General features: G+C 35.8%; 4 protein-coding genes across 4 annotated transcripts; 1 reads left to right on the top strand and 3 right to left on the bottom strand.

The window, feature by feature from the left end:
• The first annotated feature begins 141 nt into the window (after positions 1-141).
• Tsp_00785 (hypothetical protein) lies at positions 142-1278 on the top strand. The gene is made up of 3 exons (XM_003376553.1): positions 142-305; positions 1058-1137; positions 1187-1278. Exons 1-3 carry the CDS (start codon positions 142-144, stop codon positions 1276-1278), a joined length of 336 nt encoding a protein of 111 aa, XP_003376601.1.
• Positions 1279-1713: 435 nt separating this feature from the next.
• On the bottom strand, positions 1714-4311 carry Tsp_00786 (T-complex protein 1 subunit beta). The gene is given in 12 exon segments (XM_003376552.1): positions 1714-1886; positions 1956-2159; positions 2246-2386; positions 2592-2699; positions 2769-3000; positions 3077-3250; positions 3371-3497; positions 3554-3666; positions 3680-3709; positions 3845-3921; positions 3990-4242; positions 4297-4311. The coding sequence occupies 12 exon segments, from the start codon at positions 4309-4311 to the stop codon at positions 1714-1716; spliced, it is 1647 nt and encodes a 548-aa protein (XP_003376600.1).
• A 1690-nt stretch (positions 4312-6001) lies between these two features.
• Positions 6002-12025, bottom strand: Tsp_00787 (strabismus protein). The gene is made up of 5 exons (XM_003376551.1): positions 11849-12025; positions 8260-9163; positions 7986-8201; positions 7751-7898; positions 6002-6803 (listed from the first exon to the last, which is right to left on the bottom strand). Exons 1-5 carry the CDS (start codon positions 12023-12025, stop codon positions 6002-6004), a joined length of 2247 nt encoding a protein of 748 aa, XP_003376599.1.
• Positions 12026-13225: 1200 nt separating this feature from the next.
• On the bottom strand, positions 13226-13944 carry Tsp_00788 (2-hydroxyacylsphingosine 1-beta-galactosyltransferase). Its single transcript, XM_003376550.1, has 2 exons — positions 13682-13944; positions 13226-13622 (listed from the first exon to the last, which is right to left on the bottom strand). The coding sequence occupies exons 1-2, from the start codon at positions 13942-13944 to the stop codon at positions 13226-13228; spliced, it is 660 nt and encodes a 219-aa protein (XP_003376598.1).
• Between the last annotated feature and the right edge of the window lie 203 nt (positions 13945-14147).

Below are 14147 nucleotides of genomic sequence, written 5' to 3'. Positions count from 1 at the left end.
CAACATTTAGTTTTCATTTTTCATTTTATCTACAATCGAAGATCAACTTGCGATATTCGTTGTGGCACCAATGCCTTTTGTTGATGTTGACAGAAGATTATTAATCACAGACAAATGGCGCACAAATGCTAACATCAAAGTATGCGCTGTCCACTTCAGAGTGAATTTGAAGCAGCTTTAACTGCTATTCTGCTTGGTGCTGTCCATCGCTTCCTTTCTGCTTTCGAAGTGCTTCACTTTTATTTATCCATGCGAGTGCAAAAATACTGTTCAAAAGAAATGTCAGCCAACAGTTGCTTTCACTTGTCATATAAATTACCTTCTTAGCTAACAATTAAATAAGAATTTATGCCTAAGGTTCTTTTCTGTTTGTCAGATATTTTTCTGATGAAGGCTAGTCGAAGGCTACTCAATTACAAAGGGAATATCTAAAATTGATAAATTGTCTACAACTGCAGTTTATAGCTAAAAGTTGGAGTGGTGATTGCTGAATATTAGCATCGAAATACTTTCCTGATTTTGTCTGTCTGTTTTCTGAAAATATTTCTAGCTTGCAAAAAGATTTAATCTTTCCAATCTTTCTTTCGCTTCTCTTCACAAGAGTTATTGTTTTTTCTTCTTATGTTTCATTGAAATAAAAAATAAAATCTGGAATTTTGTTTAAAATAAAAATTTGTGGTTATACATTTTGTGTAAATTGTATTAAATTTCTCTTTCAATATCTAAAATAAACCGACTACTGGGTTGATTAAACATTCAAGTTGCAATTCTTGTATTACTGTGGTTCAACATTCCAGATCAAAAAATATCTGTTGCATTTCGAAATTCTGTTGATTTTAGCAAACAAAACTGAAAGCAAAAAAAATAATATTTTTTGCTCTGTTGCCATCGTAAAAAGTCATTACATGTCAAATTATGAAAACAAAAAATGACTTAGATAAACACGTTTATTTAACATCTCTTTGTTCAGTTATCTCCTTTTTAGGCTGTTCATTTGTTGCTTCTGTATTTTTGTAGAATAATGCAATTGGATAATCAAGATATATAATTTGTAAAGAACAAGACCGCCAGTTCTATTTTTCATTTATTTCACTCCTCAGTGCTTATCATTCGCTTGTATTAATTTTCGTGTCGAAGGTTTGAGATGTGTTTTTGAATGATGAGAATAAATAATAATGAATTTCAGTTTGTATCTCAAAGAACCAACATAAGCCAATACACAAAGGGAGATGCCATACGCTGAAGTGCACAAATCATAATGACAAATACGGATTGTGAATAAACATACAAACAATGGCTTAATGTAGCACATTATTATTGTAATATTACAGCTAATCCATTTTTTCAACATAACGATTAGATGGTTGCCGTGGAACAGTCCACAAGTTTAGAAATGGACTTTTTCCACGTTATCGTTGTATTGCCCATCTTGCCCATGGTATATATTGTAATAAAGTTCTGATTTGCTTGTTGTTGTAAAATGGAAATTTCTCTACTATACATTTGCTTAGTTGTGAAGCGCTTACATCGAATAGCAGAAAAGTTTCTATGAAAACCGTCTGCTGATCAGCATAGATGTGAAGAAGTAAAATGCAACCAAATTTTGTTAATACCTTTGCACCTGGAAAAAGCACCGTAGTGAAAACAACATTTTGATATTTCGTTTTATTTTATTTAATTTCATTTCTTTTTCAATTATAACTGCCAAATTTATTAGCAAGGGCGATCATCAGGTTCTCTAGGTCGAGGTTCCGCGGATAGAATATCATCAACACGAATAATTAATTCAGCCGCTTCAGCTGCCGCATTCAACGCACTCAATTTAATGCGGTACGACTCAAAAACGCCCAACTGCTTCATGTTATTGATCGTTCCATTTGTCAAATCTGTAAATCGAACTTGTTTATCGATAACGTTTTGCATGAAGAATTTTTTTTAAATCTGATTTGATTTACCAATTCCTGATGTTTTATTTCCATTGAAATGTTCTGCTCTCAATTTTGCAACCAAATCTGCTGCATCGTAGCCACCATTTTCCGCCAAAATGGCAGGAATTTGCCACAACGCCTTGGCAAATCCATCCATTGCGACGGAAATTTTGCCTGCGGTTCTGCTAGCCAAATTCTGCACTGCATTGGCCATCGCTATTTCACTGCATCCTGGAATGAAACCAAGATAAGAAATATTTAAAAAAGCGTTAACTCACAACTCAATCAATCATATCGGAAATAAGCCAAGAAAATACCTCCACCATCGACAATTTTCGGTTCTTTCATGTGAGTTGTCAGCACGCACAAAACATCGTGTATTGATCGTTCCGCTTCTGCTAGAATCTGTTGGGTGGCTCCACGAAGAACAATCGTACATGCTTCACCAACAGGAACACCTAATCAAAAGATTAATCATCAAAAAACATCAAACACATACACACATACATACATACATACATACATATATACATACATTTGTATTAAATTAATAATTAGTTTTTAAAATATTATTGAACCAAAAGCAAATCAACAAACACACAGTTAAGTGGTTGGAAACTATTGGAAGATTTGAACTTTTTTTATTTGAAAAGGAATTTTTACCGCTGAATCGTAAAAATTTTTCATCCGCAATTTCCACCTCTTCGATCAGTTCACAGCAACCAAGTTTCGTTTCCTTCGGGTTATCAAATGTAGAAACAATATCGCCGCCTATATAATAAATTAAATATTAAAAAAAATTTCTTTTACATCAACCATAATCAAACTGAATAAACCAACCGAGCACGTGAGCTAGACGTGTAATTCCGTCAAAGTCTGCATGCTCAATGGCCATAATTTTAGCATCAGCAAATAGTTGTTCTGGGTAGTTGTAAATCAACTGGCGATTGATGAAAACGTTCACGTTGTGTGCAATAATTTTATCCACTTTTTTCTTCATTTTAGCCTTTTCCGCTATTTCTAGATCTCGCAAACGATTGACAGAATCAGTAACAATTTGCGCCGAAAAGACCTAAATTTAAGATAATTTAAGAAAAATAGTGATACATTTAATTTTAATTAATTTCAATTAAAAAAGCAACAAATACTTTGATCTTGTCCGTGTCCATTGGTGTGTTTGCAATTAAAACTCTGGCATTTTCAATTCTATTTGGTTGATAGTTTCCTGCTTTCTTTTGCAATAAAAAGCCAGAATCCAAAAACGAATCTGTCAAGCGTCCTCCAGGTAGAGTTATAACGTGTATGCATGAAAGATCTGTATTCTGAAAAGTTATTGTCATTTTTAATTTATGACGTTCAATTAAAACCTGGCAATAAAAACAGCTAAAAGAATAATGTTCGTAAAACAAACGCTTGTTTCACAAAAAATTGAATTAAATTACCTTTGTTCGCAAAACTGCATTTACTGCAATTTCAGCAAATAATTTTTTATGTGAAGCCAAAATTTTCGATCCCAGAGCAGTGCACGCTAGATTCTGCAATTCGTCTCGAAATGCACTGGGATCGTCACTTAAAATACATAAGCAATTACTCTCAAAAAATAACAAAAATTTACTGTAAAACACCTTGACATTCTCGCAATGTCTGCTAATTTAGCACGAGCTGCTTGTAATGCTTGCCGCCAACCTCGAATTATAATCTGTGGATGAATGCCACTTTCGATTAACAATTCTGCTTGCTAAATCAAATACATCATTACAAGCATGATATTGCTTAACATTCTTAAAAGAGAACAAAAAGAATTACAATATTTCAATACATATTAAAATCTAATTCAAAAATTATCAACAAGTAAGCGATAAAAAAATCTGTATACATCAAAATATTTCAGTGCTCAAAAACATGTGCAAACTTACGTGTAGCAACTGAGCAGCCAGAACTGCAACAGTTGTAGTTCCATCTCCAACTTCTGCATCTTGAACTAGTGATATATCTTAAAAATAAATGTACAAAAAAAATTATCGTAAATTAAACAAAGAAAAACAAAGAAAACAACTTTACCAACAAGTATTTTTGCGGCTGGATTAGCAACACCAACAGATTTTAATATTGTCGCGCCATCGTTAGTAACGTGCATAAACTGTGGACCACCTTCTCTACTACCGATTAAAATTTTATCCATACCTTTCGGACCCAAAGTGCTTTTCAGCATGTCACCGAGTGCCATTGCACCAGCATAAGATGACATGCGAGCAACACTACCCTTTTCTTCATCTGCATCTCGTTTCAAAATTTGAACAGGATTCAAAACGACCTATACATTTACAAATAATAAAATTCCATTTAACCATGAATTAAAAATACTTACAGGAAATTCAATCATCTCGGAAAAACGAATAGCAAAATCGACTATGTTTACAACAATTCTTCACTTAAGTATGTTCAGGCAAAGAGTACAGTAATCTCAAATAACTTTTTATCTTAAAGATTTTCAACTCAGGTAAAGTTCTGTGAAAGCTATTAAGACTTAGTAAAAAATAATATTTTCTTAATATTAAGACTTTTTTCCAAGTGCTTTAAAAAATATGCAATATTTATCTGAAATTTTTGGTAAAAGACACCAATGAAATGTGTTAAACGTATTATTTTATTATTATTGTCGTTGTTGAAAATAATTTAAATCAAAATTCCACAGTCATTATGTGTTCATAGTAATCATCGTCACAACAGCACCTACCGTACACTTTTAATTAATACTTAATTATCATTTATTTTAGAGTGGAAATTAGATGGTCGGTAAGCTGGTTTGAGCAGTGGTCTGAGGCATGTTTGTGTGCTGGTGTGGATCCGATTATACAGTAATTTATTATATTTCGCATGCCTTAAATGGATGGCTTGTTCGAGAATAAACAGAGGCAGTTCTCAGAATTGGCTTCTCGGCCGCATCGTTAAGCAAATTTTTCAAAAGAAATCCATACACTTTAGCTAGATTGAGTAGTGCATAAATTCATCACTAGTGGAGGCTGAAAGCTCAGATTGCCCTTTAAGGCTAAGGCAGCGGTCATTGCAGACTGGGTTGACGTTTTGACCACGCTCGCGCTTATTCGATGACATCCAAACAACAGAAACAAACAACTCAATACACTAGACTATTTTATTACAACGAGCTAACAATAATCACCGAGATGAAACTACAAAATCAATCAACTGCACTCCACAAACAGAAGCGTTCATACGTCTGATTTATAGGGGGGGGGATATAGTATGCAGAAGATTTATTTGAGATTTAGGGGATGGACGTAGTGAGAATTGCATAAAATTTTTTCCTATTTGACTATTGCCAAATGATATAAAAATGAAGCTGTTTTGAAATAAAAATATCATTTATAAATCAGATAGATATTTTTATAGAACAAAAAACATTTTGTAGATGCAGATGAATATTAATTTTTTGATTAAATGAAATTTTTATTGCTATTCAATATTTATTTCGTTAGAGTAGTGTATATGAAGTGAAGTTTCTTGTACTTGATTTTTTAGTTTTTTAATAACTAAATTATAATTATTTTTAATAAATAAATATTTTGTAATAAATTTGTAGGTAATAAATAGAAAGAGGTCTGTTTTAGTTAAAACAGTTTTAAGAATTAACATTTGATAAAGTGAAAAATTGTTCCACCATCTGTCGATGTTGCATGTTTAGCAGATGAACAGCTGCTGTAAATTGTAATGATTCATTTTTGCCACTTTTAAACCTGATCAATGCCAGTCCCTGCGGGTGACGGTGTACGAGATAAATGTTGGGAGATGTTATTTTCAATTTTATAACAATTATGTTCGACTTTGAATGAATTTTAAAGCAAAAAAAGAAGGTGTAAATTTGGACAATAATAATTTCAAATGCTGATTTCTCTTGTGATAATTTTCATCAGTTACTACTATGATGAAACCAGTAAATATTGTTAGCATTACAACAAGCAAGCAAAACAAAAGCTGTGTACTACAGATGAACTACAATTTTCCAGCTGCAACAGTAGTGAGCAAAATAATCAAATTCGAATATTTATTTTTTATTATCTGTGTTTCCTTCTTCGATGCAAATTTTTCGATTTAGGTTTGCTAGGTTGACGAAGTGTGATCGGCTGGGGTCGTGAAATTGGTCTCGTTTTGACTGGATATTTCATTTCCCTTCTGGTGGCTTTGGCTCTCAGACGTTTCTGCTTTTGCCTCTGCTGGTGGAGCATTTTGTCAATTTTGCTCCTCTTCAAAGAGTAAAGAACAGTGCTGAGCAGTAGAAGCAGAAAAGCGGCGACCACCGTGGCCCAACCGTGAAACACCGCATTGCCGATGTATTCGGTGCAAAAGGTGCCATAATAGTTTTTTTCGCACACGCAGCTGACAATCGGTAGGGTATGGGGCGCCATTCGACTCCAAACACACCGGCCACGCCCATTGCACGGATCCGTGGTACCGTTGCAGAGCAGCACTGCGATTTGCATTTTTCTCCAATAGTGTCGTCCGTCAGCTGAGCCGCACAACAGTCGATGACCGTTCATTTCCGGTGAGGCGGTCAGAATTTTCAGCCTGTCGCCTTTGGCAACGATCAACGAATGCCGTGCGTCGGTATCCACTTCGAACCAACGCCCGTCGACCTGCAACCACCAGCAAACTGCTGGCGATCCGTCGTGGGGGGATTTCGAATTCGGCTTGCACTGCACTGTCCACGGCCATCCGCTTTGAATTTCCACGCTTTCTTCCGTAACATCCACCTCCATCATCAACTTGGTCACGTTCAGTTGACACGACGACGTACTGTTTGTCACAAAAATGCAAATTTTTGAAAGCAACAAAACTATTATGAAAATTATCCACATTCTGAGTGATAGAATTAAAGAAAATGACACAAGAGAAAAAAATATAAAATTTAATGTTCAACCAAATGTTAGTTTAAGAAAGAGTAATTGTGGTTTAAAATTTCACCTATCAATAAAAAACCTGAAGCTTGAAAATTGCATTTAAAGTTCGTCGCTTTAATGTGATGACCTAGTTTACATTCCAAAGAATTAATTCAATGTAAAATCCATTCGATGAGGTATGTGAAGTTTTATTTGGAATTTCGACAATAACAAGTATCAATAAATGGTATATATATATATATATATATATTGATAATAGTGATTATCTGAAAAGGCATTATAAATAGTTGAGCATGTACTTAGATACATATGGTTAGGCAGCATATGGCTACAGTCTATAAAAAAACATAATATTATATATATGTATAACAAGGTAAAAATTGGAAAGAAAGAGAACTGTAATAATAATAAAGCAGGTAGTAGTTTGAAAGTGAAAGCTTTAAAAATGAAACAACGCAATAATGGTGAATAAATATGAATATATAATAATAATGTAATTGATATTATTATTAATGATAATAATTTTGTAAAAAAAGGTAGGTGTTATCAGACAGATGTTTCGGAATTGAATTTCAGAACAAAGGCATCATTTTTGGGATTGATCGAGTGTTCGGTTAGATCCAAAAACGGCAATCGTGACACGCGGCAAAGCAATGACACACCCGTGTCAAAACCCGGAGAGTGACAACGCAGTTGAAAAATCATCCCATCCGAAATGTTCATCGATACCAATTGCTTGCACACAATGGACCATTTAGCTGGTGTTTGGATGCCCTGTTAATAATGAATTAATGAATTAATTAATCAATTAATAATCTTATTATTATTATTATTATTATTACTTGATGAAAATCGTCGTTATTGTTGAAATATTGTTCCAGAAATGCCTTGGCCGACATGTCATACGTCAAACAGTTGGACAGATGGTCGAGGATACTTTCCGCGGAAAAACGATGCTGTTGACGAGTGACGCGAAGGTACTTTTGCAACGCTCGAGCCAAAGCCGGAAAAATTGACTGGGCCGCTTCGCAAGAATCCATCAATGAACATGGTCCTGAAAAAATGATTGTTCAAAAATGAATAAATTTAAATTAATAAATAAACAAAACAACAACAAGCTCAACTGTTGTTACTGGTTTACCTTTTTCGTCGTGAAAACGTTGCACGTGGGCGAATGCTTCTTCGACGGCTGTGAGCAGTCGGGCTTTACGCTTACGAACACGCCGTTCCCATTCGAGTTCCTCGTAGAATCGTTCGTTGTGGGCCGAGTCACGTTTCCTGGCCGCGGCAGCCATGATCGCCTTGGCGTTCACGTCCGACAAGCTCACCGCCTCACTGCGACCGTCGACGTCGTAAACTGAACCACATTCAAATTCAAATAAACAAATAAACAAACAAACAATGCAAACTACTACTTTTGAAAGCGCCAGCAGGTGGCGGTGCTGGGTTGGCGCCCACTTGAGAGCCGGTAGATTTTTTCGCCTTGGCTGAGGTCAGAGGTCGATCGAGCAGCGGGTTGTAAGGGGGGAAGTCGCGGTAATACCAGTGGAGCAGTTGCACGGCTGCCCGTTGCACGCTCAGCTGGCCGAGCAAATAGCTGCGGCTGAAGCCGTCCGGCGACCGAAGGACGTGAACCCTGCAGACCGGTCGCAGGCGGGGCAGCAGTTCCACGGCCACCAGCGCCGAATAGTGGACGAAAAGCAGCGCGTCGACCAGTGACAATGCGTACGAGACGATCACCGTGTAGCTGGGTTCGGCTTTTTGCACAATGCGCACCACGTAGAACAGCCAATAGGCGAACAGGAACAAGAAGACGAACGCCAAAAGACAAGCCCTGCCGACGAAAAGCCGCGGCAAGCTGGCGTCGGCCCGGCGCCAAAACAACGCCCACACTCCCAACAACAGCAAGCTCATCTTGACGACGAAGCCGATCAGCAGACCTTGGCAGTCGGCGCCGCATTCACTGGTCTGCCAGCCGCCGAACACGTCGTTGTTAGCTTTGGAACTGTCGTTGGTGGACCAGGCGAACAAGAGCTGCGCTTTGGGGATCGAAACCATCGCGATCGGACTGACCGCCGACAGCAACGCCACCGCACTTGAGCAGATATTCGACACCAGTCGACTGCATCTGGCTGACCAATAAGCCGACCGACGACCACCCATACCACCACCGGCCGATCGGGCCAACGGTTCCTGCTTGAAGCGGCGCAGGTCGTCATAAGAAAACGACCTCTCGCTGGTATTTCCAGTCAAGCAAGTCGTATTCTCAGCCCAATTTTCTTCTGGACCATCATCTTCGACATCCATCGCGATCACGCACTAAATTATTAATAAATTAATGAAAGTTGTGGTGCATTGGCAGCGTGCGTGCGTTGTTTTTGGTGGTAAATTTCAAACCGCACACTGAACATCACTGCACTGCAAGCAAAGCGGGAAAAGCTGAAAGCATTTTATGGGAAATCAATAAATAATATATACATATATGTATGTATTTTCAAAAACCAACCGAAACCAGTCCCCAACAATAAACCAAATGTCCAAGCAAGCCGACCGACCAAGGGCAAGACAATTTGCCTGCACACCTGGTCAACAAGATGTGCTCGATCGGTGTTGCTTTTTGTTCCTCAGCCTCTTTGATTTCAATTTCTCTGTACCCGAACACAACGAATCGATCAATCAATCAAACAATCAAAAAACAATCGGAAATGCAACAAACCTGCAGCTAACATAAAGCTATCAACAAAATGCACTGCCGAACAATTTCATCTATTTCAATTAATTTTCTTGAAATATGCCGACAGAATTTTCTGCTCTGTGCGCTACTGATGAAAATTTACGCTTTCATCAAAAATGATTCACAAACACCGTCTCGCTTCTATATTTCTTTCTTTTTACAGTTTGCAAAATCTTTTGTACTTGACCATCAATAAATACTAATACAACTTGAACATAATTTTCAACAGTTCAACACCTTTTCCCTTGTTGATATTCAAAAAAGGAAAAAAACAAATTCACATCAACTTGAATCGACCACCATATTTTGATGAAAACTGTTTCATCCGCTTTCTCTGCTTTCACATAATAAGACACAGAGAGAGACAAGTTGAAGTTTAAGAAACACTGTCGTATAATATTTGAAAAAAATAATAAACTGAATGAATGAAACGAAGACCTCACTTCAGTAATAAGATGCTGTTTGATATTTCTACAAAAAAAATGCAAAACTGAAATCCATATGCCTTCCATTTAACAAAACATGAAATAAACATTTCCCCATAGCTCAAACAATCAGAAAAGCGAAAAATGAAACGGCTGCCACATTAATACATACTTGAAATTATTAAATTTCCAACGTGCGCGTATGAAAATCTCAAACACCTTTTTCATTTCTTACGCGACATCATACGTACAATAAATGCGACAAGCTGCTATTTCCGTCCTCACATTAATACAGTTCTTTAAAAAAAATAAAGCGCTCAATTATTTTAAATAGACAACAACAAAGAGTTTATTTTTTAAAAAGAAAAAATTCAATGCAATTCAATACTTCACTTTCGCAGCAATTTATACGTAAGGAATTGTCTTCGGAAAATCGATTTTATAAAACTAATCTTTCAAAAAGAACAAAGCACTGAATGCGACTATTTTCAGAAATGATTGCATTGAAATGAAATTATCTTTCTCGCACCTGCTATCAATTTATCACTCCTCCTATTCAGTCAACAGAAGAGCAACAAAGCAAGCAAGCAAGCAACAGAGAACGAAAATTAAAATTTCCCAATTTTAACTGAAACTCATTTTCATTGCACATTTGAAAAAAGAAAAAACAATTACATTTCATTCAACACATTATTCTTCAAAAAATAAAAATATTGAAAATCACAAAAAAAATTTCTAAATGAAAAAAACAGTAACTTCCTGCTGAAACGTTCAAAATGTGTAATAAAATTGTCCAATTAATAAAAAAAAATACAAAAGGTTGATTCTCTCACGAATGAAACACGTCGTCGTTAATGAAATTCAATTTCGCAGCATTCGATGGAATAATTTCAAAAAAAAAAAAGCTACAAAAAGCAAAACTTATTATTACACACATTTCGATAAGCTCTCTCTTGGAAGGTTCAAACTACGAATGCAAGCAGTAAACAAGAAAATGCCAACTGCCAAAAAAATATTGCAACAATGGACGCTGTTGTTTATCAGTTATTTGCATTTACTGCAATTGCAACATCTGGTCGAACGTTTGAAATGTTCTGCTTGGAAAATTTGATAAAAGCCATCCGTCCAAAAAGCACACATCCGCTTTGCATTTCAACTTGTGACAAAAAATAATGTCAACGTCAGTTTCACTTTCTAGCTTAAAATATTTTCTATTCACAAGTGCCAGATGTTGCTGGCAGTGTTCTATTTCCTGTTTGAAAACTTTGCAACATGCTTTTATGATTATTAAACTTTTCAAAAACCAGCGTTATATTAATAATACAAAAAGTCAATAAAAAATTACTATCGTGAAAAGTGGAAACTTTTAAATAAGAAATTTGAACAACCTACTTAGTAGTGAGATAAAATGAAAACAGTACATAGTAACAAGATGACAGTCTTCAATTGAATAGAATTTTAGAGTTTGAAATATAAATCTCTTAAAAATGGGATGGATATTTCTCACTTGGACGAAATCAACCGACGAGCGAGCTATTTGAAAAGAACTCAATCCACAGAGGAGAAAACAATATACTGCAGAGATTTCAGGTCAAATCAAGAATGCATCACAAATCGATCCAACAGTTGATCAGAGCTAGTTGCTTGCATGCTTCTGCAACTGTTTGGCGGAACGATCAACTTATAAATAATTCTCTTCAAAGCATTTTATTGATATGCGGAAATTGGACTGGGATTTATAGCTTGAATTAATGCATGGTCGTTGGAAAATCATCCCAAATCGGCCACATTGGGAGCAAAGAAAACTGAACAATCTCCGAGAAATTGAACTGAGATGCAGCTTACTTTATCCGGGCCGAGCAATGAGTTTGGTGTGCCATGACATGCACCACGACCGCTCATCACTTTACGGTTCATCTGCTTGCGTCTTTGCTGGCAATTTCGACTCTGGTACGGATCGCGTTGAAACGACTGGCCGGAACGTTCCGAATGAACAGACGACACTTCATCAGCAAAGGACATTCTTTTGGGCAAATTTACAAACAACACCTCTGTATTAAGCAAATGGCCATTCAAATATTGACAAATCACACGTCGGCACTTCTAATGCACGATGACAGATGACTGTTATTCAAAAACTACAGTAAATAGAAAATCAAGTGTAAAATGGATGCGCAATTGATGATATATAATTTATAAAAGAAAAAAAGGTAACACTTGTGTACAGTAAATCTTTATTTCAAGCATCCTTTTGCAATTTATTCCATCTCATAAGTATAATTGGAATTCACAAGTCATAATTCTGATAAATTGTATCATCTGACTTATTTATTGCAAAAAAGCTGCATCATTATCAGTCAAAATGCTTTGAAATAAAAAACAAAAGCTGATGAAGCTTCTGTTTTTTACTAAACGTTAATTCTGAATCTGAATTATTAAAACACTTGTGCCATATGTTTGTTTGTTTTTTATTTTTAATTCGGCTGTACTTGATTTATTCAACAAACAATAATAGCTGTATTATATTCTTGTAATAGACAGAAATATTTCTCAATTGAAAAAATTATACTTTTCATATTTTCATAAATTTAATTCATGCTCGGATATTTCTTTATGTTATATCAACTTTCATCAAAATTATGCCAAAGCTGCATCTGATGCAAAAGTGTGAGCACATAGAAATGCATATTTTATAATGGAATAGTGAAAATGATATTTTAATTTTGAAACATACCTTACAGCAAACTGAATTTTGTACTTGACCATAAAAAGTATAAAAAAATGCATGTGACCTTTGCAGAGGTCAACAAGCAGCAAAGCCAACAGATGCCCTAGTTACCTTTTGTTATAGTTCGGTATTTGTAGGCTTAAACAGTATCACAGAAAACGATTCATGCTACTTATTAAGATAGCGGCAGTGGATTCGTAAAACCTTATAAACATGAAGCGAACTGTGCATTGTTTTTCATTGCACTTTTCAAATTAAATAAGCATCAAAATGAATATTTTCAAAAATATCCCATGTACTTTTGAATGAGATGCATTTTTGCACAAATTGCATTGCATTTGCATATTTCCACCAAGTCTGTTCAGTTTATTTTCTTAAATTTGTCGAAACTTCTAAAAATAAAGAATATTTAATTTCTGATATATTCAATTTATTCAAACAATTGCGCTAAAGATATGTTCATATTCTTTAAAAAAATCCATCCTCAACAAAGTCTATTTTGCAACGCTTGATAATGAATTCACTTTTTTACTTGTTGAACGAGTTTCACGACGTTCAGGAATCGTTTCATCTGAAATATCTTTTCGTTCTGAAGAATCAATTTCAGAATCTGTGCTTGCCGCTTTGGAATTGGAATCTTCAGTATCAGTGGTACAGTGCTTTCTACCAAACATCCAGTAATAATAAGCCAAACTGAACGCAGCAAGAACGACAGAAAAAAACATTGCATGAGTCAGCGAAGTTATGCTAAACAGTATGTCTTTTTCATAAGTGAAAAATGATCCTCTTTTGTAACGGCCGACAAATTCAACCCAATGTATTGTGTTATCAATTGGACTGATGGGACGATCTTTGAACATTTTCGAAATTTGCTTGGCTGCGAGCGTGTATCTGAAAAATTCTTCTCTTAAATTTTAATAAATAAAAAAAAAAGATTCTTGCAGTTTCACTTTTTGTTACGAAGCACAGCTAGAATTGCCGCTAGCAAATTCTGAGCAGTGAGATTGGATTTATCCAATATTAGAGCCATTCCTCGAGCTTCCAACTTTCTCAGCGTTTGATATGTTGGACTGATCAGTGGAATCCCCAGCACAGGCACGCCAGCGTGTACAGCTTCCATGATCGACTGTGCACCGCCGTGTGAAATTAGCATACGAGTTTTTCTCGCTCCTGTTTCGAGGTAAATGTTTTTTATTGCTTTTTGCATCACCATTTCATCAGTGCAACATGAACATGAAAATTGCAATACCTAAGAGATCGACTTGTGGAAGATATTGAGTCAAGTTGACATTGCTTGGAACTTGTTCTGGTGAAATTCCATCTATTGTCGAACTATCAATGCGCCAAAATATTCGACATCCAGGAAGCTTTTGAAATGTTTGCAAAAAGATTCTGGCAACAGACAAAGGCATGGCT

Source organism: Trichinella spiralis (assembly GCF_000181795.1).
Source record: "Trichinella spiralis strain ISS 195 chromosome Unknown Scfld4, whole genome shotgun sequence".
Classification (NCBI taxonomy): Eukaryota; Metazoa; Nematoda; class Enoplea; order Trichinellida; family Trichinellidae; genus Trichinella; species Trichinella spiralis.
The sequence above is the reverse complement of the archived record's forward strand: the minus strand, read 5'-3'. Positions and strand labels throughout refer to the sequence as shown.